The sequence below is a fragment of the Mytilus californianus genome, unplaced genomic scaffold, assembly GCF_021869535.1.
Source record: "Mytilus californianus isolate M0D057914Y unplaced genomic scaffold, xbMytCali1.0.p SCAF_6, whole genome shotgun sequence".
Classification (NCBI taxonomy): Eukaryota; Metazoa; Mollusca; class Bivalvia; order Mytilida; family Mytilidae; genus Mytilus; species Mytilus californianus.
In genome coordinates this window covers 37,412,441-37,436,541 of record NW_026262712.1, presented here as the reverse complement: position 1 = coordinate 37,436,541, position 24,101 = coordinate 37,412,441, and the positions used below count along the sequence as shown (strand labels likewise).

General features: G+C 32.1%; 2 protein-coding genes across 2 annotated transcripts in view; one reads left to right on the top strand and one right to left on the bottom strand.

The window, feature by feature from the left end:
• Positions 1-24,101, bottom strand: part of LOC127705450 (uncharacterized) — a 351,867-nt gene that overhangs the window by 190,048 nt on the left and 137,718 nt on the right. The window lies entirely within an intron of this gene.
• LOC127705446 (tyrosine-protein kinase BAZ1B-like) overlaps positions 1-24,101 on the top strand; it is a 50,478-nt gene that overhangs the window by 16,494 nt on the left and 9,883 nt on the right. Inside the window, exons 10-25 of the mRNA XM_052209764.1 lie at positions 222-318; positions 988-1,156; positions 2,241-2,344; positions 3,453-3,602; positions 7,326-7,483; positions 8,493-8,629; positions 11,903-12,107; positions 13,432-13,498; positions 14,036-14,150; positions 16,694-16,838; positions 18,120-18,293; positions 18,662-18,719; positions 20,262-20,369; positions 21,357-21,495; positions 22,000-22,133; positions 22,551-22,691. Coding sequence (XP_052065724.1) covers positions 222-318; positions 988-1,156; positions 2,241-2,344; positions 3,453-3,602; positions 7,326-7,483; positions 8,493-8,629; positions 11,903-12,107; positions 13,432-13,498; positions 14,036-14,150; positions 16,694-16,838; positions 18,120-18,293; positions 18,662-18,719; positions 20,262-20,369; positions 21,357-21,495; positions 22,000-22,133; positions 22,551-22,691 — 2,101 coding nt within the window. The remainder of the gene's footprint in view (positions 1-221; positions 319-987; positions 1,157-2,240; positions 2,345-3,452; positions 3,603-7,325; positions 7,484-8,492; positions 8,630-11,902; positions 12,108-13,431; positions 13,499-14,035; positions 14,151-16,693; positions 16,839-18,119; positions 18,294-18,661; positions 18,720-20,261; positions 20,370-21,356; positions 21,496-21,999; positions 22,134-22,550; positions 22,692-24,101) is intronic.

Here is a 24,101-nt window from a genome sequence, read left to right as displayed (position 1 = left end):
AATGTCCGTAAAATGTGTAAGGGTGTGTTAGAGAGCAGGAAACACAACTATATTTTTTGGCCTTATTTTCCTTCTAGTAAAAAAATCAAAAGTTGAAGTACTTAATAAAGGCTGGTAGAAAAGTACATAATCACAAATTTGAAATGGTTTGATGTGTTTTCTGATCAATTTGATTAGTAAACCAAGCACTTTAAAATTGAACTTTAAAAATGTATTAATAGGGATGCTATGACACCAGAGCAAAGAGAAGAATACCAGAAGCAAAAGAGACTAGCTCAAAAAAGAAAAAGACAAGAAGAATTGAAAGAAAAGAAAAAGGTTTGTTCAGAGTAAAATCATGAAAGTATAAGAACACACTGAATGTAGCATTAGCAATCTTAAGTTATGTGAAATTATTGAAGCAAAAATAATTTACATTGGGAAATCCTTATAATGCTGAACAATGCTGAAGTAAGAACAAAAATCTCCCCAAATTAATAGAAATTTAGTCTGATAGAAATGTTTTATCCAAAGCTTTATATATGGCACATGACAAAAGATTTATATGATTATGCCTGATGCAAAAAAAAATTATGCTGGAAAATATTTTGTTAGTCCAAAAATACAAATCTTTAACCTTGAAGCATGAATATTAAACGATAATTTGGTCTTGAAGGATTAGTTTTTGTACTTCATGGAAAAAATATTAGCAGATATCTGCATAAATTTGTTTATGCACATAAAATTTGTATGAATGGACACCTCTTTAAATGATACATACAAAAGTAACATTTTCAACATGACTTTTATAGGTAATTTTTAAGAGTTACTTAAGTAATAACCCTGACTGGTTAAGGAGTTAAAAGATTGTAGAGGGATGTTGAAAAAGGTTGATTGTTTTTTTAGCAGTTTACCTTTTTATCAATGTTCAGGGGCTATGATGTGGCAAGAAAAAAAATGTTGAATTTATATGTAGTCATAAGTCTTTGTGTTAATATATTGATATAGAAATTTGAAGATACAGAATTAGACCTAGAACCATTACCAGAGATGAAACTTGTGACGACACCTGATGGTTTACCCAATGAACTGTTTGGTGATGTTGCTATGGTTACAGAATTTATAAGCTGTTACCAAGGATTGTTGATACCAAACAAAGAATTTCCTGTTTCTGCAGGTAATTATAGGTTTCATAATGAGTGAGAATTGGATATCGCTTGATATCAACTCGAGTTATTTAATTTCAATATAATAATAAACGAGCCTTTGGCAAGTTTATTATTACTATTTAAATTAAATAACGAGAGTTGATATCAAGCGATATCCAATTCTCACAAGTTGTTAAACCTATTTCTATTATCATGCTTATGGTCAACACTCATTGTGTTTATAAAAAAAAAAATCTGTGAATCGTTGATCTAGTCTTTTGCACATACCAGTATGACGTCATATGTCCTGTTTTGATGTCAAACTTAAAACATCAGACATTTTAAAACTTTTTGTACGCTTCATATGTATTAAAAGTTGACCAAACGAATATTTTCAGGTAAAAAGTGTGAGTATTTTGTATATTATTGAAGAATCCACATATATGTCCGTTGCCATGGACGAAATAGACATCGTCTTAACCTTTGATGACCTAATGAATAGCCAATGAAAACGTTGTAATATCGTCTCATGATGCTGGATAAGCCAATCAAATTAACTCAGATTTTCGTATCACACTCCATGCAGTTTGATATGAAATATCTATTCATGCAAGAAATAGATAACAAGCCACAACCATAAGAGAAATATGTATCTTCTGTCCAAGAATGTTATCCATTAATATTGTGTGTTTCACATCATGTCGACAAAAGTAATCGGAAAGGAAAGTTCCATGTTTAGACTGTATAGTACATGTACATATGAAGTTTTTTTTTCATTCTGCATTTTAATTAAGTTCTAGATTGTGTTATATCAGATTATTTTTTTATTAAATGAAAGTATAAATTAATTTTGGCATAGGTTCAGATGAAAGACATCCTTAGTCCAGATCTACTTGATTCTTCAATGAACCTTTTGAAAAAATGTCTAAAAGACCTGATTAACTTCACAATTTCAATATTAAAATACAAGATTTAATTTAACCTTATAACTGTAATGAAGGTGGTAGTAGACCAATAAAAACAAAATATAAAACAACAATATTAGGTTATTGGTTTTATTTTAAAAAAATAAAAGAAAGAAGAAAAATAATTTTGAGTTCTAATCTTTTTCAGAAAAATTAATGCAGTCAATTGGGAGTGGCAAAGAAGGATTTTCTTACTTGTCTAAGATTCTGTCAATACTATTACAGACACTGTTACAAGACCAGATATCTGAGGTAATTCCTGAAACAAATGGGCTATACCATTAAAAAGAATAGGGGAGGGCAGGAAGGACAGTTTTATATTTAGACATGGGTTGTGTGTCATTTATAGTTGTATATCCATTTGAGGTATGCAAAATTTCTCAGAATATTTTGGTATTGGGGAGCTTTTTGAAGTCCCTTCCTACCCTTGCATACCCATTTGAATGGAAAAGCCCTAATTATTCTTTACAAAAAAAATAAAGGTTAATATCTTCTTTATACTTTCAAAGTCAACAGGTTATAAAACGGTATCAGGAGGGGGAATGAGTGGCTGGCTCTAATTTACTATCCAAACCTTGTCATGAAGATAAAATTTCTTCAAACTTGAACACCATGTGTAAATGTCACAATGTGTTGTTGGTCAGTGATTTATTTACACACCACACTAGTGGGTAATATTCCAGAGTGATTACTGGTGATATGTGTGTCGATCTACATGTATTATAATTTTAGGGCTGTTCCATTAAAACATACATGGTACCCAGGGAAGGCACTTTGAAAACAGATTGACCACCCAAAGAAACGATTTTAAGAGTCCAGCACACATTTTAAACTTGCACATCACAATATTTCACAACCACTCATATGGGCAAATTCAAGTTGCTTTCCCTGGGTCCCATGTATATTTTTATGGAACAGCCCATAAAATACATGTACTGTTATTTTAGATTTAATGTTTTTCATATTGTAAAAATTGTATGTCACAGGATATAAAGTTTTGCAAAAAATAAAAACTTGCATTTTATATTTGATAGCATTATTTGTGTGCACCTTTTTCTTAATATACAGTATGTAATCATCATTAAATAGCTGTAAAATTGCCCACAAAAATCATCTTACATTTGATCGTAAGTTCTGAAATGTCCATGACTTGCAAAGTACTTTTACCCATTAACAATTTTTGTGGAAAGAGACACTAGTTTGTAAAAACAATTTCAAAACCCCAAATAACACCCCCAGATTCTAAGTGAATCAATCAATGCTTACTTTTATTACCAGAACAACTATTGATGACTATGCATAACTCATTTCAAACGCTTCTTATAGAAAACATTTAATTATTTTTTTTATATTTCTTCAGGATTATCAGGAAATTAAAATTTCATTATCAGACATTCCTGTAAACTCCTATACAACGTCGGAACTTGTTCGTCTATGTCTGCGGAAACAGGATGTACAGGAGGATCATAACAGTGATAGCGATGATGAGGATAATAATGAAGACGAAGTGGTAGGTACATATAATTTACATTGTATATGTGTTCATTATGTGGTAGGGTAGAAATAAGGAGTAAGTATGAATATTAAGAGATCTGGGGTAAAAGTCAAAGAGACAGCATGGGCCGGTAAGAATAATATATGTTGGAAACTTGTATAAATGGGTTTGACTTAAAGTGCTTTAATATCTGAATTTGACAAATAATTTAAGGCATATTGCTATTCTACATTGGCTAGAGGTATAGGGGGAGGGTTGAGATCTAACAAAACATGTTTAACCCCTCCACATTTTTGAATCTGTCCCAAGTCAGTAGCCTCTGGCCTTTGTTAGTCTTGTATATTTATTATTTTTAGTTCATTTATATGTTTTGGAGTTTAGTGTGACGTCCATTTTCATTGAACTAGTACACATTTTTATACGACCGCAAAAAAATTTTGAGGTCGTATATTGGTATGACGTTGGCGTCGTCGTCGTCGTCGTCCGGCGTCGTCGTCCGAATACACAATGGTTTTCGCACTCTAACTTTAGTTTAAGTGAATGGATCTCTATGAAATTTTACCATAAGGTTCAATACCACAATAGGAAGGTGGGGATTGATTTTGGGGGTCATGGTACCAACAGTTAAGGAATTAGGGGCCAAAAAGGGGCCAAAAATAAGCATTTTTGTAACTTCCAGACATAACTTGTGTGTTAGCATATGGATCTCTTTGACATTGTACCACAAGATTCCATATCACAAAGGGTCAATGCTGGGATTGATTTTGGGGTTAATTGCCTCAAAATTTTAGGAATAAGGGGCCAAAAGGGGGCAAAAAACAAGCATTTTTCTAGTTTCATGACAATAACTTGTGTGTAAGTGTATGGATCTTTCTGAAATTTTACTACAAGGTTCCATTTTACAAAGGGAAAGCTGGAATTGAGTGTTGTGGTAATTGCCCAAAACGTTTAGTAATAAGGGGCCTAAAAAGGGGTTTAATATAAGCATTTTTTAGTTTCTAGACAATAACTTGTGTTCAAGTGTATGGATCTCTCTAAAATTGTATTACAAGGTACCATACCACAAAGGCAAGGCTGTTATTGAGCTTGGTTTGGGGGGAAAGGGGGTCGGGGGTGATGAATCATAAGGGGGGCGGGGGTCAAAAAAGGGGTAATTTTTTTTTTTCCTTTTTTTTTTGTTTAAAATTTTACATTTTAAGTTAGTTATTTTTTATCACGAAGAGAAAGTAGGAATTGAGTTTTGGGGTTAATTGCTCAAACATTTATGAATAAGGGGCCAAATATTGGTCGAAAATAAGGATTTTTTTAGTTTGCAACAAAAACTTGTGTTCAAGTGTATGGATCTCTGTGAAATTGTATTGCAATGTACCATACCACAAATTGAAGGTTGTGATTGAGGTGGGGGATTTTGAATCAAAAGGGGGTTGAAAAAATGTGTGGGGGGTAGGATTTTTTTTTTCCTTTTTTTTTCTTTAAAATTTTCCATTTAAAGATGGTTGTTTCAGATTTATATATGAAAGAAAATAATAATGATACGGTTATATATCATGAGGAATTGAAATTTAAAATTATGTATATTGGAAATTTAGGTTACATTGGAAAGTAATAATTGGCTTTGGGGGGGGGGGGGGGGGGGGGGTTATGGCTCTAATGTTTAAGGAATAAGGGGAAAAAAGGTTAAAAAACAAGGGTTTCCATTTTAATAGACAAATAATTGAGTAAAGAACATTATTTAAAAGCAGTGTAAGGTTGGTAATTCAAACTCATTTAAATATCTCATCTACACTGCTTTTAAATTATGTAAATTGGAAATTTGCCAATAACTTTATTGTTAATAAATGCATTGGAAATTTGCCAACAATTTTAGTGTAATAAACTTCATTGGAAATTTGCCAATATAAAATTTTGCTGATGAAGGTTTTTTGTTTACCTTTAGCCTTGACTATGAAGTCATTTTCTATTTTTATAGCCTTATGATGTAGTTGAATTATTTAATACTTTTATGATGTGTTTAAATGGGGTTTTATCATGTTTATGGTTGCAAATTTATTGTTTTAGTATAATAAACTCCATTTAAAATTTGCCAATAAAAAAAATTTTTGTTTATTTTTAGCTATGATTATGATGTCATTTTCTATTTTACTTTTATGGTTGCAAAGAAATTTTTATTTTTAGATATTACTGTTAAATGATGCTGATTAAGGTTTTTGCTATGTTTAGCCATGACTTTGATGTCATTTTCTATTTTAATATCTGTTATGATGTATTTAAATGGGCTTTTATGGTTACAAAGGAATTTTATTTTTAGATATTACTATAAAATGTTGCTGATGCTGATTAAGGATTTTGTTTATTTTTAGCCATGACTATGATGTCATTTTCTATTTTAATACCTTTATGATGTAATTTCCATTTTTAGATATTACTGTTAAATGATGCTGATTAAGGGTTTTTTGCTATGTTTAGCCATGACTATGATGTCATTTTCTATTTTAATATCTTTATGATGTATTTAAATGGGCTTTTATGGTTACAAAGGAATTTTATTTTTAGATATTACTTTAAATGTTGCTGATTAAGGATTTTTGTTTATTTTTAGCCATGACTATAATGTCACTTTCTATTTTAATACCTTTATGATGTATTTAAATGGGCTCCCATGTATTTAGATTTTTGATTATTTATACATGTTACCAAATTGGTCCACATTGAACAAAAACGGTCCAAATTTCAACTTTATTACATTACATCAAACATTGAATTCTACATATTCTTTGATATATTGAAATTAACAAACAATTTAGTTTATGGATATTCCACCATAATAGGTAAATTAAATTTTTTCCAGTTCTTACACCACATTCATCCTGTGTCAGAAACCTATGCTGTGTCAAATATTTAATGACAATCCAAAGTCATAGCTGTATCAAGCTTGAATTTTGTGTCCATACTTGCCCCAACTGTTCAGGGTTCGACCTCTGCGGTCGTATCAAGCTGCGCCCCAGCGAAGCATTTTATTGTTTAGTGGCCAGCTGAAGCTCGCCTCCGGGTGCGGGATTTTCTCGCTGTGTTGAAGACCCATTGGTGGCCTTCGGCTGTTTTCTGCTCTTTGGTCGGGTTGTTGTCTCTTTGACACATTCCCCATTTCCATTCTCAATTTTATTTGTATGTCAAGTTGAGATTGTGTACAATAAATGTTGGTTATTTCATTTTTGTCATATTTTTATGCCCCAGCCGCAGCTGAGGGAACATTTAGTTTTATCCTTGTATCTCCATACGCCCCAAAATTAGTTTCCATTCTCTAACTTTAGTTTGCCTCAACTAAATGTTATAAATCTTATACACAATGCTTATTACCACTAAACACAGATCAAGTTTGAATTTGGATGGCGTCACTTTCACTTTTCTTGAGTTATGTCCGTTTATAAATGGAAAAATTGCTAAATTTGTCGTTTCCACACACTCACTTTAGTTTGCCTCAACCAAATGTTATAAAACTTGTACACAATGCTTATTACCACCGAACACAGATCAAGTTTCGAATCTTGGTGGCATCACTTTTGGCGTTCTTGAGTAATGTCCCTTTGTAAATAAAAAAATTGAAGAATTTGCCGTATATTTTAAAGCAGGCGAAACTGTGTCCCATGGTCAAATTCTTTCTTTATTTTTATTTAGATTTAATTATTTAATTGAAGCCTCGAAATACATTGTTTCTCTGAATTTTAATTTTCTCATCAGCCTGAAGAAATCATCCAGTTATTAGAAAGCCAAGAATTGTATGATTTAGATGGTGAACAGAAAGTGAAGATTTTGAAAGGCCTTTGTCTACGTATCATGGGGACATATTCTGTACAGGATTACATGGAAGAAAAACAAAACGAAGCAACACAATTATGGTAAGTGTCACTTGTTCAGGTAATTGCTCCCGTTGGGCTCTCCCGGGAACATAGTTATTCTTTTTGTCTGTCTGATTCACAACAATGCTAGAGAGTTTGACAGAAAACTTTCATACTTGGATGGAGAGTTGTCTCATTGGCACTCATACCACATCTTCTTATTTACATTGGTTAAATTATTTGTCATCATATGCTCTTGACCAAACTTTAACATCATTATGGTTTGACTGTCGCTCTTTAATATAAATAAGAAGATGTGGTATGAGTGCCAATTAGACAACTCTCCATCCAAGTCACAATGTATAAAAAGTTAACAATTATAGGTCATAGTACAGCCTTCAACAAGGAGCCTTGGCTCACACTGAACAGCAAGCTATAAAGGGCCCCAAAATGACTAGTGTAAAACAATTCAAACAGGAAAACCTACAGTCTAATCTATATAAAAAAAACGAGAAACACCTATGAACCACCCCAACAAACGACAGCCACTGAACAACAGGCTCCTTCCTGACTCTGGACAGGTGCAAAAAATGCAGTGGGTTTAAACAGGCGCCAACCAAGTTCACATTAAATAGTTATTTATGATTGATAGAAGTATTTGGTAAGGCCCTTCTACATATCCTGACAGTCTCTGCAGACATTTTTATAATATTTGATCCTATATTTACATTATTTATACAAATATTTTAGTCCAGCCGAAAGAGACGCAAATTTATAAATTTTATGCATTAAGTACACTTGTCAAGAAATTTAGCTATAAGATGAATTCTGTTTATAAATAACAATTGTTTATTAAATTTTTCAGTCAGATTGTAGAGAAACTTGAATGCAAGAGACACCAATTTATGCCCAATTACATAATGTAAACACCTTTGGTCTCATTTCACCGAAATTATTGTCTGACTCTTTTGTTGTAATCTGCTGGATTTTTGGTTACTTCTAATAACTAAAGAATATCAACCATTCATGAAAGTTGTCATGCATATAGTTTAGTTTTTGGATGTTTTAGGAAAAAGAAAATGGCAGAACTGAAGAAGAAAAATGATAAACTGAGAAAAGAAAAAGAATTGAAGAAAGAAATGGGAGATAAATCAAAGCAGGGAGAAGAAAAGCCAGCAGATGATAAAGAAAAACCTACCTCTAAAGGTATGCCATCTTGACTTAATACAAATCATGACTCACTGTTATTCATGGGATACCAATATTCATGGGATACCAATATTCATGGATTTTGTGGGTAAAGGTGAACCACAAATTCAAAGGTCCAACAAAGTGCAAATTTTCAAGACTTGTATGCAGACCTTTGCAAAACCAAGAAATCAAATATCCACGAAAATACATCTTTTGCTCCATCTACAAAAAATGGTACCCACGAAAAGAAATGAATTTATTGTACATTGGTGATTTAACAATTTGAAAAATAATGATTTATTGTAAACAAATTTAGGGATCATAGATTTATTCTTACGAGGAAGCTCTGAGCATGCTCGGAGGATGCTCAGAGCTTTTTAAGTAGGCTCTTCTCAGTAGTTTATGTGACAATAATTATCATGATCCATTAAAATGTCAATCAAATCTATAGCACTTCTTTAATAAGGAAAGTAGAGCATTATAGAGGAAGCTCAATTAACACCTGTGTAAACATCTGGTCTATTCAAATACATTTTGCTTGAAATTTTACAAAACTATAAAATAGATGAGAAATTCTTTAATAGTACTGTACAATGCTTGGAAAGAATTATCAAGTCCTCACAGAAAGAAAATGTTTTTAAAACATTTTCTTAATAATTATTATTCTTTTTCAATACAAAAAAAATTATTAAATTTGATATCTAAAATATAAATATATTTTAGATTTATACTACAAAAGTCATCAAAGACACAAACTATGGTAACCAGGTTGTTGATTTATAACCATACTACCAAAACATAGTACATTCAGTTTCAAAAGGGTTGATTTGTTTCTTATATTGCATTTAATTTGACAGTTGTTGGAAATTAACCCTCCATTTCATTGCAGAAAAGTGTTTTTGAAACATAAACATGTATCGTGGGTGTTTCAAAGCGATAAAAAAAAATTATTTGGTGTTCTATACTATAAATATTTTAGAAATTTTAGGGGACATGGCTACTAAAGCTTGTAAAAAGGTAAAAAAAGGGGGAGAGAATTTGATTGGTTCACTTCTGGTGATGTTTACTTTCTTATATGCACTGAAAAGTTATGTTGTATTGTTACTATAGTACAGGACAGGATAAAACTTTACTCATGTCATGTAATTCTTTATTTAAAATATAGATAAATTCTGCACATTTTTTTTTTTAATTACCAATTAAACAAAGATTAATAAGGGAAAAAATAATTTTATGTTATATTTTCACTGAAGTACAGGACAGGATAAAACTTTACTCATGCCAAGTATTTCTTTATTTAAAACAAAGCCAAATCCGCACAATTTATAAAAATGCCAATTGAAGAGAGACGTACTAGAGGGAAAACAATGGTAGTATTACCCCCTCAACTTTTCCTAAAGTAGCCATATTTTCTATAAAAGAACTAAGTTTGCTATTTTTAAAAAAAACATATTACCATTGTTTAGTTAGAGCCATTACTTAAACAAGTAATTTTCAAAATTACCTATACAAGTTATGTTGAAAACGAGGCTGTTTCAAATATTACTTCTATATCATGAATAAGTAACTTCTGTTAATATTATTTTTATAGGTGTTCATTCATACAGGTTTTGCTAGCTTTAACAAATTTTTACAGACATCTGGTTTGTTTTCCTCCTGAAATATAAAACTATTTAAATCCTCCTAAAACACTAATTGCCTTTCTGATGCCACACTTCTTGGTCAAAGATTGGTCTCTTGGGGCTATCAAAATATCATTTTCCCTTAAAATCTTAGAGATAGACAGATATAAATAGATGGAACCTTGTGATTTAATTAAGACTTGAAGTTATTTATAATTTGTAATCTTAATCAAAAACAATTACATATGTTCCTTAAATAATTGTAAGTACTAAGTTTTTCAAAGATATATAAAATAATTCATAAAAGTAATATTTTTGTCATTATTTTTAAAGTAACCTCTCTATACTCATCTCAAATACTCAAATTGGACAAATACTTAATTGTATTTAATGAAATGATATAAAAAATCTTAAAAACTACATTTAGTCCATGCTTCTTTTGACATTTAAAATAACTATTGAGTTATCAAATAATTTTTAAAAACAAAAAATACCTATATACAAGTAATTAAAAAAAATAACTTGTTTAGTATCACCCCCTGACTGTTGTTTGTGTCGTGATAACTTTTCTGTAGCATATTATATAATATAAACTATATTTAAATCATATCATCTAATTATAAAATTTGAGAGTTTTTTTTTAAATCACTTTTACTTTTTGTGGAGACTTGAGATTTCTTTCCAAGCATTACACAGTACTGTTGAAGAATTTCTAATCTATTTAATAGTTTTGTAAAATTTCATGCACAATGTATTTAAATAGACCAGATGTTTACACAGGTGTTAATTGAGCTTCCTCTATAATGCTTTACTTTCCTTATTATAGAAGTGGTGTAGATTTGATTGACATCTTAATAGATCATGATAATTATTGTCACATAAACTGCTGAGAAGAGCTTACTTAAAAAGCTCCGAGCATCCTCCGAGCATGCTCGGAGCTTCCTCATAAGAATAAATCTATGATCCCTTAAGTAAGGTTTGTTTATCTATTATTTTTCTAATGATATAATGTTGGTATCTGTTCGATTTTCAATATGAAAGAAAGGTCTTGGTCATGTAGTGGAATCGTGCTCTCTTCATGTGCAGGTCTTTTGGGGTTCGATCCTGGCATGGTCAAAGTAAAGATTTAAAATTGGTAGTTCCTGTTTCCCCACTAAGTATACAGTTAGGGGTTAGATTAAAAAAAACTGGCCAGCTCATATGATAAATGATGTGTCCTTTTGGTATGACATGTCTTTGTACAAACTGTCACTTTGTGCACTGAACTCTTTTTAAAAGATTGCTCAACACATCAGTGAAGTGCAAAGCAGAGTTCACATTCATAACACATAAGCCTATTCTCAATTAAAGTATACACTTGCTCTTCCATCCTTCGACCAGTCACACACAACATATCACTTTATATAGTACTGATTTCCTTTGAGAATAATTTTGTCAAGAATGTCTTTATCACTTGGGACCAGCAGCTTGACTGTGATGAGTTGTAATATGAACATATTTTTGACCTGTTAGAAAACTACTTCCTGTTTGCAGATACTTTAATTTTTTTAATTCATGGAATGAATTAAGATCTATCAGACACCCACTTCCTGTTTTCCAATACTTTGAATTATAAGTAAGGGTATACTTAGCCAGACAACTGATTCATTCTTGTTTTATTTTTCAGATGTATTACTGACATCATTTTACGGGAAAGCCAGTGTCAATGGTGGAGACAGTTCTAAAGGGACCACACCTGACGTGTCCGCAGATGAAGGTACTGATGGTGGCGGTGACCAAAGTGACCTTGCCTCTGTTGTTAAACGACGAAGACTTTTGGCAAACCAGGCTGCAGCAGAGAAAGAAAAGAAGGACCAAGAAAGAAGAGAACAGTAAGATATAATTGATTCGTTGTTATTTTCACATGTTTTATAAGATTTATGTATATAAATTAAAGAGGATATGGATACATCAATGAAACAGCAATCCAACACACAAACAAACAAAAAGGCATCTGTGCCCAGACTTATTTGAAAACACATTTTGAATAACACTTGTCAGTAGACTTTATAATAATGTGAATTGGAAAGAGTTAACTAGTAACTTTGATACAGATGATATGATATCAAAAAGTGAGGTACGGAGTAATGGGAACTACTATTGCAAATTGTTTTGCCTATAAAAGTAAGAGAATGGAAAACGGTCATATACATTTTGTTACCACAAGTTTCATCAGAAGATGAATTTTGTATTTACACTTAATTATTGGAATGGCCACTATTAAAGCGTGTATGATTTACTAGTGTAATGGAAAAGAAAAGATACGATGCATCTATTCATGACACAAAATCACAACGTGCACATGAAAACACCAATTGCAAAAGAGCAATAATTTTATTGCTGTACTTTATCTCATAATCACACTGAGGCCTTGAAAATGTTGCAAAAATCTCACCTTGCTGCATGTTCCGGATGGTCCTTAGCACTGGTTTGAGCAAAATTCTTGGCTAGATTTTAATCATGCTACTACAACTGAGTTATGAAGAATGCAGCTGCTGATTTTAATCATGCTACTACAGCTGTGTTATGAAGAACACAGCTGCTGATTTTAATCATGCTTCTACAGCTGTGTTATGAAGAACACAGCTGCTGATTCTAATCATGCTACTACAACTGTGCTATGAAGAACACAGCTGCTGATTTTAATCATGCTACTACAACTGTGTTATGAAGATCACAGCTGATAGGCAATATCAATTAATTATAAATTATATCTGACAATGAAATAACAAAAACTGTTATAGATTGCCCAAGTTCATTTTAAAACACAGAAACAATACAAACACACAAGAGATGTTGTTAGCTAGAAATAAACATCAGCAAACTCGTATCTTTATTTCAACGTTTAACAATACTAGCATTCTGTCGTCTCACTGAAGGGCCTTTGTGGCCAAGTGGTCTAAGTAGTTCAACTACTGTATCAGTAGCCTGTCAACACAGAGGTTGCGAGTTTAAACCCTGTTTATGACTGGTGTGTTCAACTTAAATCTTAATTGACTATGATTGCCAGTTGTGGTTCTCTCTTGGTACTGCAGTTACCTCCATCAATAACAACTGACTGCCACGAAATAAGCAGAAGTGCTGAAAGTGGCGTTAAACACCAAAAATCAATCAATCAATCATCTCCAAGATGTAAAGAAAATAATTATATTTCAGAAAACAGAGAGAATATGAAGAATATATGGAACAGAAAGAAAGAATAGATTTGGAAAAGGCTTTTACTGTAAGTTTCTTATACCTGACTAAATTTGACACTTACATTTAGATATATAGACTTTTAAAATCAGATGACTAGTGATTCATGCATAGCAAAGGCTAACTTCTACAGGCACATGGTCTCTCTCCATTGAAGTCAGTCTATTTTCCTATATTTATCTGCTTACACCTGGATTTATGATTTCTAAGCTCATTTTGTATACTAAAAACACTGATTAAAGAAGCAATTTTGGTGCACACACAAAAAAAGATCGTTTGATAAAGTGAATACATCACTTTCATTATTTTTGTAGGTTTCATGTCTCTCCATTTTATTTATTGAGGAGACAGGCATATCTCAAAACGTTTGAATTTCGAGCTTCTGCTGCTAGTAATATATCTGAACTGAATTTCTGACAAAATCTTATGAAAACGTGTTGAAACCCACCTATCTTTTTAAAATCTAAAACCGTTTTATATAGTATCAAAGGCTATAAAAGTCTTAAACCAATTCATAAAGTAGCAAAACTAAAAGAATGGTATATTTTCTTTTACTTTTTTACAGGAAGGAATAGGAGCAGCTAAACATGTTTTAAGAGTTACACCAGTTGGAACTGACAGAAATCATAATAGATACTGGGTGTTTTCTAAAGCTACTCCTGGGATTTATATCGAGAAAGGTAATTATGAAATACATTTGTGAACTATACTTCAGCACTGTTCATTATTATCTATATGCTGCCACATGTTCGAGGGGACATTAAGGTTCTCCCTTACAGCAGAATGAAATTGAGTGTGTAGGTAAGGGTAGAATCTTTGGTTAGCTTGCTTGTTAGCTGAATTGTGAAGCCATTATTAGGTTATGTATACTACCCTCCTTTTGGAGTAGTCTAGTCCTACAGACAGATAGATTGGTTATCTGTCGGACTAGTCTACTCTTAAAGGAGGGTAGTTTACCTAACCTAATAATGACTTCACAGTTCAGCTAGCAAGCAAGATAACCAAAGATATTACCTTTACCTACACACTCAATGCATTCTACTGTAATCATCTGTACGTACGCCCCAAATTGGTTTCTGTTCTCTTACTTAAGTTTGCCTTGAATTAAGGTGGTGTCACTTCCAACATTCTTGAGTTTTGTCCCTTTATGAATGGCAACAAGTTCGAACTTGCCGTTTCCACACTCTTTCTTTACTTTGCCTCAACCAAATGTTATGAAACTTATACACAATGCTTTTTATAATACCACCAAACACAGATCAAGTTCAAATTTAGGTGACAGCACTTTCATCGTTATCAAGTTAACCCATTACTGTTTGTTATTGAACAATGAGAGCACTCCAAACCCTAAACAGTCTCTAATTTCAACATACAGGAACAAATGTATTAAGTTTCAAAGAAAAGATAACATCAGTAGGTTTGAATTAGTACATTCACTCTTGCATATTTAAAAGCAGGGGTATCTGTGTCCCATGGGCACATTCTTCTTTTATTTATTGAAGTGTGGGACAATAGAATCAAATTTTAATTATTCCATGGAAAAAATTATGTGAAATACTTTTTTGCCCAGATGACGGACAACCTATAAAAGGATTCTAAGGGCATTTGCTCTTATACTGTCATTCAACACCCACCACTTATACAGGGCTCAGGCTACCATGCGACTGGGGAGACAAAGTAGCTTTCCCAGCTGTCACTTTGCTTTGCCCGACCATCAAAAGGGAAATCTAGTCGCCCTGTTGTTTACGATACCCGGTTTCGTCATCGGCAATATTCAATTTTTACCAAGTCGATGAAACAGCAATTTTTCATTTAAAAGTAAAGAAATTCAAAGACATAAACGATTTATTTTCTTCAGAAAAGAGGTTAAAGCATTGATTTTAAAGTTGGTGGCATGTTATTTCATTAAAACAATTTTTTATCACTTCCGGGCATGTCCGGTACTTGTTACTCCAGAACTTACATCTTCTAAATTTCGGCAAAATAAGTTTGTTACTTCATTAGAACGTGATGAAATTTGCCTGAAGTAAATTTGTTACCAATTTATTGCACTAAAAACATCATATTCCTTTCCAAATAGCGTGTCAAACGTCGTTTATTTTTGTAAATTTTTCTTCGTCCGCCATTGAAATATTTGTAAACTACTGATCAGAACCGGACCAGCTATGACCGAAATCCGGATTCTTACGATAAAGACTACGGACGAATAAATGGCACAACTGACAGAGGAATATTGATCCCAAAAGAAAAAATTACGCATTCCACTCGCATAAACATACTTGTATATGCATTGTTTCAATTCATAAATTAAAATTGCTCATCTCTGGGACTATTATACTATGTCCAAGCTTAACTGTGTTAAATTTATATATCTTTTTAATGAGAAACACTGAATTTCATAAACATGATACATTTTAAGTTGAATTTTAGTTGATAAAGCAACTTTCTTTTCCTTTTTGATATGAACAAAATCTTTTTTTATTATTGCTAGATATTTAACTGTTTTTTTCTGACAAGAGGACTAAAATGATTGTGCAACTAGATATGATAAAATTAAACAACTTTGAATATTAACTGTTACTTTTATTGTATTTCTAGGTACAAATTAAACAATATGAAAAAATAAGATACATATGGCCCTTTGTTTTATAGTAAAAACCGATCATTGTAGCGCCGCGAGCGAACGAGCACTTCTCTTTCAAATCTCACCACTTCTCTCTCTCAGTTTCAAAAAGAGAAGTCACTTCTCCCTATGATTTTGAAGTAGTGTGAGCCCTGCTTATTCATCGTATAAGGTGCATTTCATTCCTTCAATACACCGATTTTATGAATAGCCTTGCAGATTTTTAATCATGAAATAAAATTTGTATGATTGAAACTTCTTTTCTTAATTCTAAAAAAATATAAGTAGATTCGTCAGTTAACAATTATGTTCAAACATGAAAGATTAATTGTTTTTAACCGGATTTTCGATGGAAATATCGGTTATTAAAATGGTTATATACGGCGGACGGCTGGGCGGTCCTGGCGGCTGCCAAACAGCATCAGCACAATAACATGAAAACGCTTTAACAAATTTTTTTCAAATTTAAATATGTTGTTTCCTGGGACTTAATGAAAGTCTCTATTAATTTTCAAGATTTTAGTATATCTCCTTTGTTATAGGGTTTATATAAAATTTATGTTGCATCAGCTTTATTTAGATAAAAATATATCATTTCAGGTTGGGTAACAGAAGACATAGAATACTGTTCTCAAAAGAACAAAAGTTCTGAATCTGATGAAGAATCATCTGACGAAGACAGAAGTAAATCACATGATGAAGAAATCACTTTTAAACCTCAGGCAGATGTCAGTGAAGAAAAAACGTAAGTTTTTTATAAATAAAGATCTGAACATGAAATTTCTGTTGAACGAGTAAACTAAACTTAACTGATATTAAAATTGGAATTTTAAGTCTGGATGCTGAGAAAAATGTTCTAACAAACATTCACACCAATTGGTATCCAAAATTATAAAAACACAAATTAAACAAAGGCCGTTAGTTTTCATCGTTTGAATTGTTTTACATTAGTCATTTTGGGACCTTTTATAGCTTGCAATGCGATATAGGTTTTTCTCATTGTTGAAGGTGGTACAGTGGCATTTAGTTGCTATCATTCTAAATCATTTGGTCTCTGGTGAAGAGTTGTCTCATTGACAATCATACCATGTCTCCTTATTATTTTTATAATACACATGAGTATGATAAAAATAATGCATGCATACTAACCCAATGATGAATATTAAGGATGTATTCCTCGGACGTTTCAGTATCGTAGAAATCTCGTTCTGGAATTATTTCCAAAACATGTGATACAAGTGGAAAATATTAATGAATTTAAAAAATATTATAATCGAAGTTAACTCTGTGAAAAAATTGTGTATTTACAATAAGTAGTTTTTGAGTAATAAAATTTTTAAATTTTTATAACCAGTCAGGTCAGTCTCATTAGCCAAAATGTTGAGAAAATGGGTGAGGGGTACAAGAAATGATTTTACCAGAAACATGTTCATCCAATATCAATTTTTTCTTTTCAAATTTCTTAGATATGTATTTTTTCAATCATTTATAACAAAGAAGTTGAAATAATATGCTTTTTGTTCTAAAAAAAATTGACAGCATGGTAAATTTGACACGAAAAAGCAACAAAATTTTATAAAACTTTCTTATATTAATACCTACCTATAGTTTTTTTAAGTTAAATTTATTCAGATTGGTCCACTTCATCTTTAGTGAAAGTATGAAAAAAAGTTTAATTGTGAAACTGTGATTTTTTTCATGCTATTAGCCCAAAAATGGGTAAAAATTGGCCGTAGCAAAAAAAGAAGAGTAAACCTAAAAATCAGGTTAAGAAAAAAAGTTTTATTCTAGAAATTTTTGGCTTCTCAGAGGTGTACATCCTTAACATCATATTAATATTCTACAAAGCAGTTTACAAATATTAGAATACAAGCAGTCCATGGCATGAATTATAGTTGAAAAAAAAAAAAAAATCTTTTACAGCAAACTGGTCTGACATAGATGATAGAAAAGTGACAAATTCAAGCTGTAACTTTTCTTATGTTGAACAAATAAAACTAAAACAATTTACTTCATTCCATTTCAGTGTTCCACATAATGGACAGAACTTATGGTTTACCTATAATACTTTGGCTGAAATTGATGAACTCTTGAAGAAACTGCATCCTCAAGGTTATAGAGAAAGTCAGTTGATTGAGGAGTTAAAGAAACGATATGACCATCTTTCAAAAGGATTAAATGGATCACAGCAACCAAAGAAGTAAGTTAAATAACTAAATTTTAAACCAGAAAATTGGATAAAATATTTAAGTCTGAACACAGGAGATGTGGTAAGAGAGAGTCTAAAGATACCAAAGGGGCATTCAAACTCATGTCAAAACTAAACTGACCACGCCATGGCAAAAAATGAAAAAAGACCCAAAAGACAAACAACCGTATACAAAACACAACATAGAAAACTAAAAGACTGAGCAACATGAACCCCACCAAAAACTAGGGGTGATCTCAGGTGCTCTGGAAGGGTAGCAGATCCTGCTCCACTATTTGAACCCTTCATGTTGCTCATGTAAGTTCAAGATAAAATTGCCAATGAGTATATATGTATATTGTTACATCTATGTTTTCTAGAGTGAAGACAGAAGGAGAGGAGGAGGAAGAAGAGGATTTAGTGAAGGCATTCAGGAAGGTAGGCTTATCTTCTCAACATGTGTAACCTTTTACTGATATATTTATTGAAATTTTTATTAGTCCCCTACCGATGCAGTTAAAGGGGACTAGGTTTGCACTCTGTCTGTCTGTCCATCAGTCAGTCCGGCAAATTATTTTTCCACACTTTTTTTCTTCGTGCTTAAAGATATTGATTTGATATTTGGTATATAGTTTTATCATGACAAGTTACAGATCAAGTTTGAATTTTGTTCCAGTCTGATAATTTTGTGCAGAGTTATGGTCCTTGGCATTAGAAAATTCACTCAAATATTCAGTTTTCCACACTTTCTTTTGTCATGCTTGAAGATATTGATTTGATAATTGGTACATTGTTTTATCATGACAAGTTACAGATCAAGTTCGAATTTTGTTCCGGTCTGATGATATGTGGAGAGTTATGGTCCTTGGAATTAGAAAATTCACTTAAATAATCAGTTTTTTCGTCATGCTTGAAGATATTGACTTGATATTTGTTATATAGTTTACACCATGACAAGTTATGGATCAAGTTAGCATTTTGTTCCAGTACAGTTAATTTTTAACCGGTAGGGGACTATGTATTGCCGTGCAATACTCTCAGAATGCTTGTTTACCATACAAAATATGCATCCATTTTGAAGATGTATTTTGTGAATATAACAAGTACTGATACATGAATTGTACCTTAGGGTTATTCCATTAGAATGGATGTGGGAGGGTAGTAAAGGACGTTTTATTTTTGGACATGGGTTAGGGGTCATTTACGGTTGTAACTTGTATGTCAATTTGATGCATGCAAAATTACACAAAGAAAGTGTGTTGGTTATGGGGAGATTTTGGAAGTCCCTTTCTACTCCCCACCCCCAACAATTTTTGCGAGTACTCAATCCCCCTCCTAATCTGGAAAGTAGGTGTAACAACACAACAAAACAACAAACTGTAAAAACCAGTTGGAAATGGCTTGACTCTTCAGATCTGCAAAAAGCACAAATACATGTAACTGATAAAAACACAAATACAAAAGTACAGGTCTTAGCTTCTTTGTTTAGGTGCACCATGAAATTAGTTTTACCTTTGCTTACTACACTATTTTGTTATCATTAGATTCTGTGGATTCCTTTATTTTGGTTGGTGCTAATTTTGTTGGGTTGAGGACAAATTTAATTTTCTAAGATTGATTTCATGGATTTGCCATATTTGCCTACACATGTTACAAGCCTGACATTTAAATGTGTGGTTTACCTTTACCAAGAAAATCCTCGAAAAATTGGTATCCCACGAATAATAATGAATCTATAGTAACTGCTATTTACGAAACCAATCAAGGTATTAAACAAGTAACGAAAGGATGATTAAAGAACTGGTTTATTGCTTTGTGTACTATATCTAATAAAAAATTAATGCTTCATCATGCAAACAAACTAAATTACATTTAAAGCACTTCGAACACACTCAAAGAGTTTAGCAGCAATTGATTTATACAAGTTTTGGAATAATTTTACAAAATATAGATTTTCATGTCATATTATTATTTCATTAGGAGTTATTAGAAACAGAAATCCGTTTGAAGAATGGCGGTTTAGGTGGAGTCCCAGACTTTGACTCTTGGGATGCAAGATTAGAAACTGCAACAGAAATAGCTGATTTTGTAAGTTTATTGTGACTCTTAAAATATTACCTTGTTCTAAATGCATGAAAATACGGCAAATTAGGAACTGTAAAAATATCAAAGTATGATTTCAGTATTGAATCTCTCATCTTTTGTATTACCCTTTTGTAGTAATAGCATACTTTCTACCAATGAAAAGCTTCAAAAAAAGTTTAGAATGTCTTTTGAATTTAATGTTAGGTGAAGACTGTAAGGAAAATTTCATATACATAATAATTTTGTGAGTTTTAAAAGAAGTTATATAATTAAATGTATGTGTTTTGAGTTTTAGGTTACTATGAGATAGGAACCATTTTTAACCCCCAAAACTCCCCACACTAAAAATTCTTAGATTTCAGAAATTTCAATCAACCACCAATTATTTTAATTCCATTTGATCACATATACAATTAATAGATATAAGAAGATGTGGTATGAGTGCCAATCAGACAAATCTCCATCCAAGTCAAAATTTATAAAAGTAAACCATTATAGGTCACAGTACGGTCTTCAACACGGAGCCTTGGCTCACACCGAACAGTAAGCTATAAAGGGCCCCAAAAATTACTAGTGTAAAACCATTCAAATGGGAAAACCAACGGTCTAATCTATATAAAAAATGAGAAACGAGAAACACTTATGAACCACATCAACAAACGACAACTACTGAACATCAGATTCCTGACTTAGGACAGGTGCAAACTAATGCAGCGGGTTTAAACGTTTTAATGGTACCAAACCTTCACCCTTTTTCTGAAACAATAGTGTAACCTTACAAAATAGAAAGACACACTATAAAATATCAACTGAAATAGCTTAACTCAATCAAAGGACATATTACCACCATTGAACATACACTGAATAAATAAATTAAGTCTGAAATACTCCTTAATTGAAGAATTGAATATTTCCACGAATTCATCTCTTGACATTTATAAAGCTTTATCCCTATATATAATCAGTTTTAATATACGTTTGTATTCCCAGGGTCAGCTCTTGATAGAATCACAAGAAAATATCTTGGAAAAATTTAGACAAGGAATGATGGCAAATAAAAAGAGGAGATCTAAAGTTACTGAGGTCAAAGGTGAAGAGGAAGAGGAGGAGGACCTTGATGACTCTAAAGGTCAGTGGGGGTTAAAAGGTCAAGTATACTGTTGACAAATGTATATTTCAAACCTAAAGTTCATCTTAAAAAAGATAATAAGCATGGAATAGAAACTCAATGCATTATTAATGATAGCAGTCTGGAATACAAATGTGATTTCAGGGTCAATTGAAAACTAAAATTTGTATTTTGGACGCAATATTAGTATGCTGTAATTCTTGAAATTGCAAAATAATCTCACATTACTGACAATTGTTCAAAAATCACAAAAATAAGCCCTAAAAAAAATTGAATTTACTGTATATACATGTATATACAATCCGTCAGATTTGCAGAATATGTGGTACAAAAGTATTAACAAAGAACAGAACTCAAAGGTAAATTTAAAAAAAGGGGAAATCCATAAAACCTATAAAAATCAAACGCTGGACTATACTAACCAACAGACCCAATAGAAAACTACTGCCAATGAGTGCTTGAATAGGAAAGATGATACTTATATTTTGTTTCATTTCCTTACAGAAGAAGAAACTGAAGTTGCAGGAGTAGTTAACTGGAGGGAGGCTGTGAAGAATTGTCCGACCATGTCTCGTTTACATGTACTGATGGGAATGTTAGACTCATGTATAAAGTGGGAGAAATCAGCGGAAAATGTGGTATGTAGTTTCTGTTCTATGTCTTAGTCACATTTTAATCATGGGATGGCAGTTCAAGATTTAAACTCATGGGTGGATTTGAGGCACTCAAATATTCAATTGTGAATGGTTGTATTTTCTTTTGAATTTGTGTTTATATCTGGAACTGCCCTTATGAATACCATATAATTGGGATAATTTGCAAACCCTGAAGTGAGTGAATACTATTGGACGCAGATTCAATATTTATTGAATATTATTTTACAGCTTTTCTTGTTAGATACTTTTTAAATTTTTAAGTTTGTTGCTAAAAAAGGAAATTTTAGATGTTATCGTATTGGTACTGCAGGAAATGAGAGTTCGTTAATGAGAATTACATATTTAATTATTTTGCATTTAGAAAATTAGTCCAAATAAAGCCATTCTTTTTCTTTTTAGAAATGTAAAATTTGCCGCAAGAAGACAGATGAATCTAAGTTATTGTTGTGTGATGAATGTAACCAGCCTTTCCATATGTTTTGTTTACGTCCTGCTCTGTTAGAGGTACCAGAAGAAGACTGGTTCTGTGCTGCATGTGCAGTAAGTTTGGGTATTTTATTTATTTAGTAATTATTCAGTACCTTTGATGTTATAAATCGTTTTGAAAGAAGAAAAAAACACCAGCCTTCTTATTAAACCAACCCCCTGCTCTGAAAGGGGGGGGGGGAATATATTGTTTTACCCCTGTCTCTCTGTAGGTCATATGTCCATCCATCCGTCCCATGAAATTTCTGCTGTATTTTTTTCAAGAACTTTGGATCAGAGCTTCCTGAAATTTGATATAATGCTTTACTGTGTGAAGTGTTTTCAGATTCATTGCTCCTCAACATCCTGTTTACCAAATACTTAAATATTCTAACACATATTGGCTATGTAAGAAATTTCTGTTTTGATCATGACACAGAAGATACTTGAGATCAGATACTTTAAATTACAGCTATTTGTATATATCATCTGAGCAGAGGTCACCACACCAGGCGAGGTGAGCGACCATGTTTCCCTAGGACTGCCCACTTCCCTCTAGAGAAGCTCCAGGAAGAAGTTTATGTTGCCTTCGATTTTCAGTAAAATTCCCCAATGTCGCCTCATGATTTTTGAAAAATTATAATTCCGAATGCACATGATTTCAATATACAACGAAATAAACATGTTCTACCTTAAACCATGGCTAAAATTATCTTTAATTATGACATATATATTGCCTAATAGTCAGGTGTCAAACTTTATTAGCTGTCAACCAGGTAATTTTAGGTCGGACCGACACCTGTACATATCATGTGGACAATTTAATGCAAGTAGAAACTTCAGGTTTATTTATCATGAATTGCAATCTATTTTATGAATAAAAATGCATGACTTTACCTTCAAACTGGATATCTATATCCAAAGTTAATCAATAAAAGAAGTAATCTTGCAACATAAATTCCATAAGCACATGTAAAAAATCTATTTATTACTGCTTCCTGTCATTTAGGCGGTAAAATAGGGAGATTTCATTGTTGACATTGAATAGGGTTTCTTATATAGATCTATAGACCTACAAATTAATAGATTTAGAAATTCTGTTTATCTGGATCATGACATACAAATATTTAGATTTGAATACAGTATTTAGTCTGTATCTAGACCCTAAATAAAAATTTTAAGATCAGGAAGGAAATGAGATAAAAATTATTTGAAAGTTAAGTCCTTAAAATATTTTTTTATTTGTTTTAAATCATTTTGAAATTAATTTTTTTTTGGAAGGGGGTGGGGGGGTCCTATGTTTTTGCTTTATTTGTTTCATTAAGCACAATCTTGGGCAAATCTATGCAGACTGGTTTGAAAAAGGCTTTGAGATGCAGCAAAATTTTATCAATGTGTACATTATTTTTCAATTCCTTCATCAATTCATTCAGACCACATGGCAAGGCAATAACAACTCAATAGTTGTTAAGCAAAAGGCTCCTA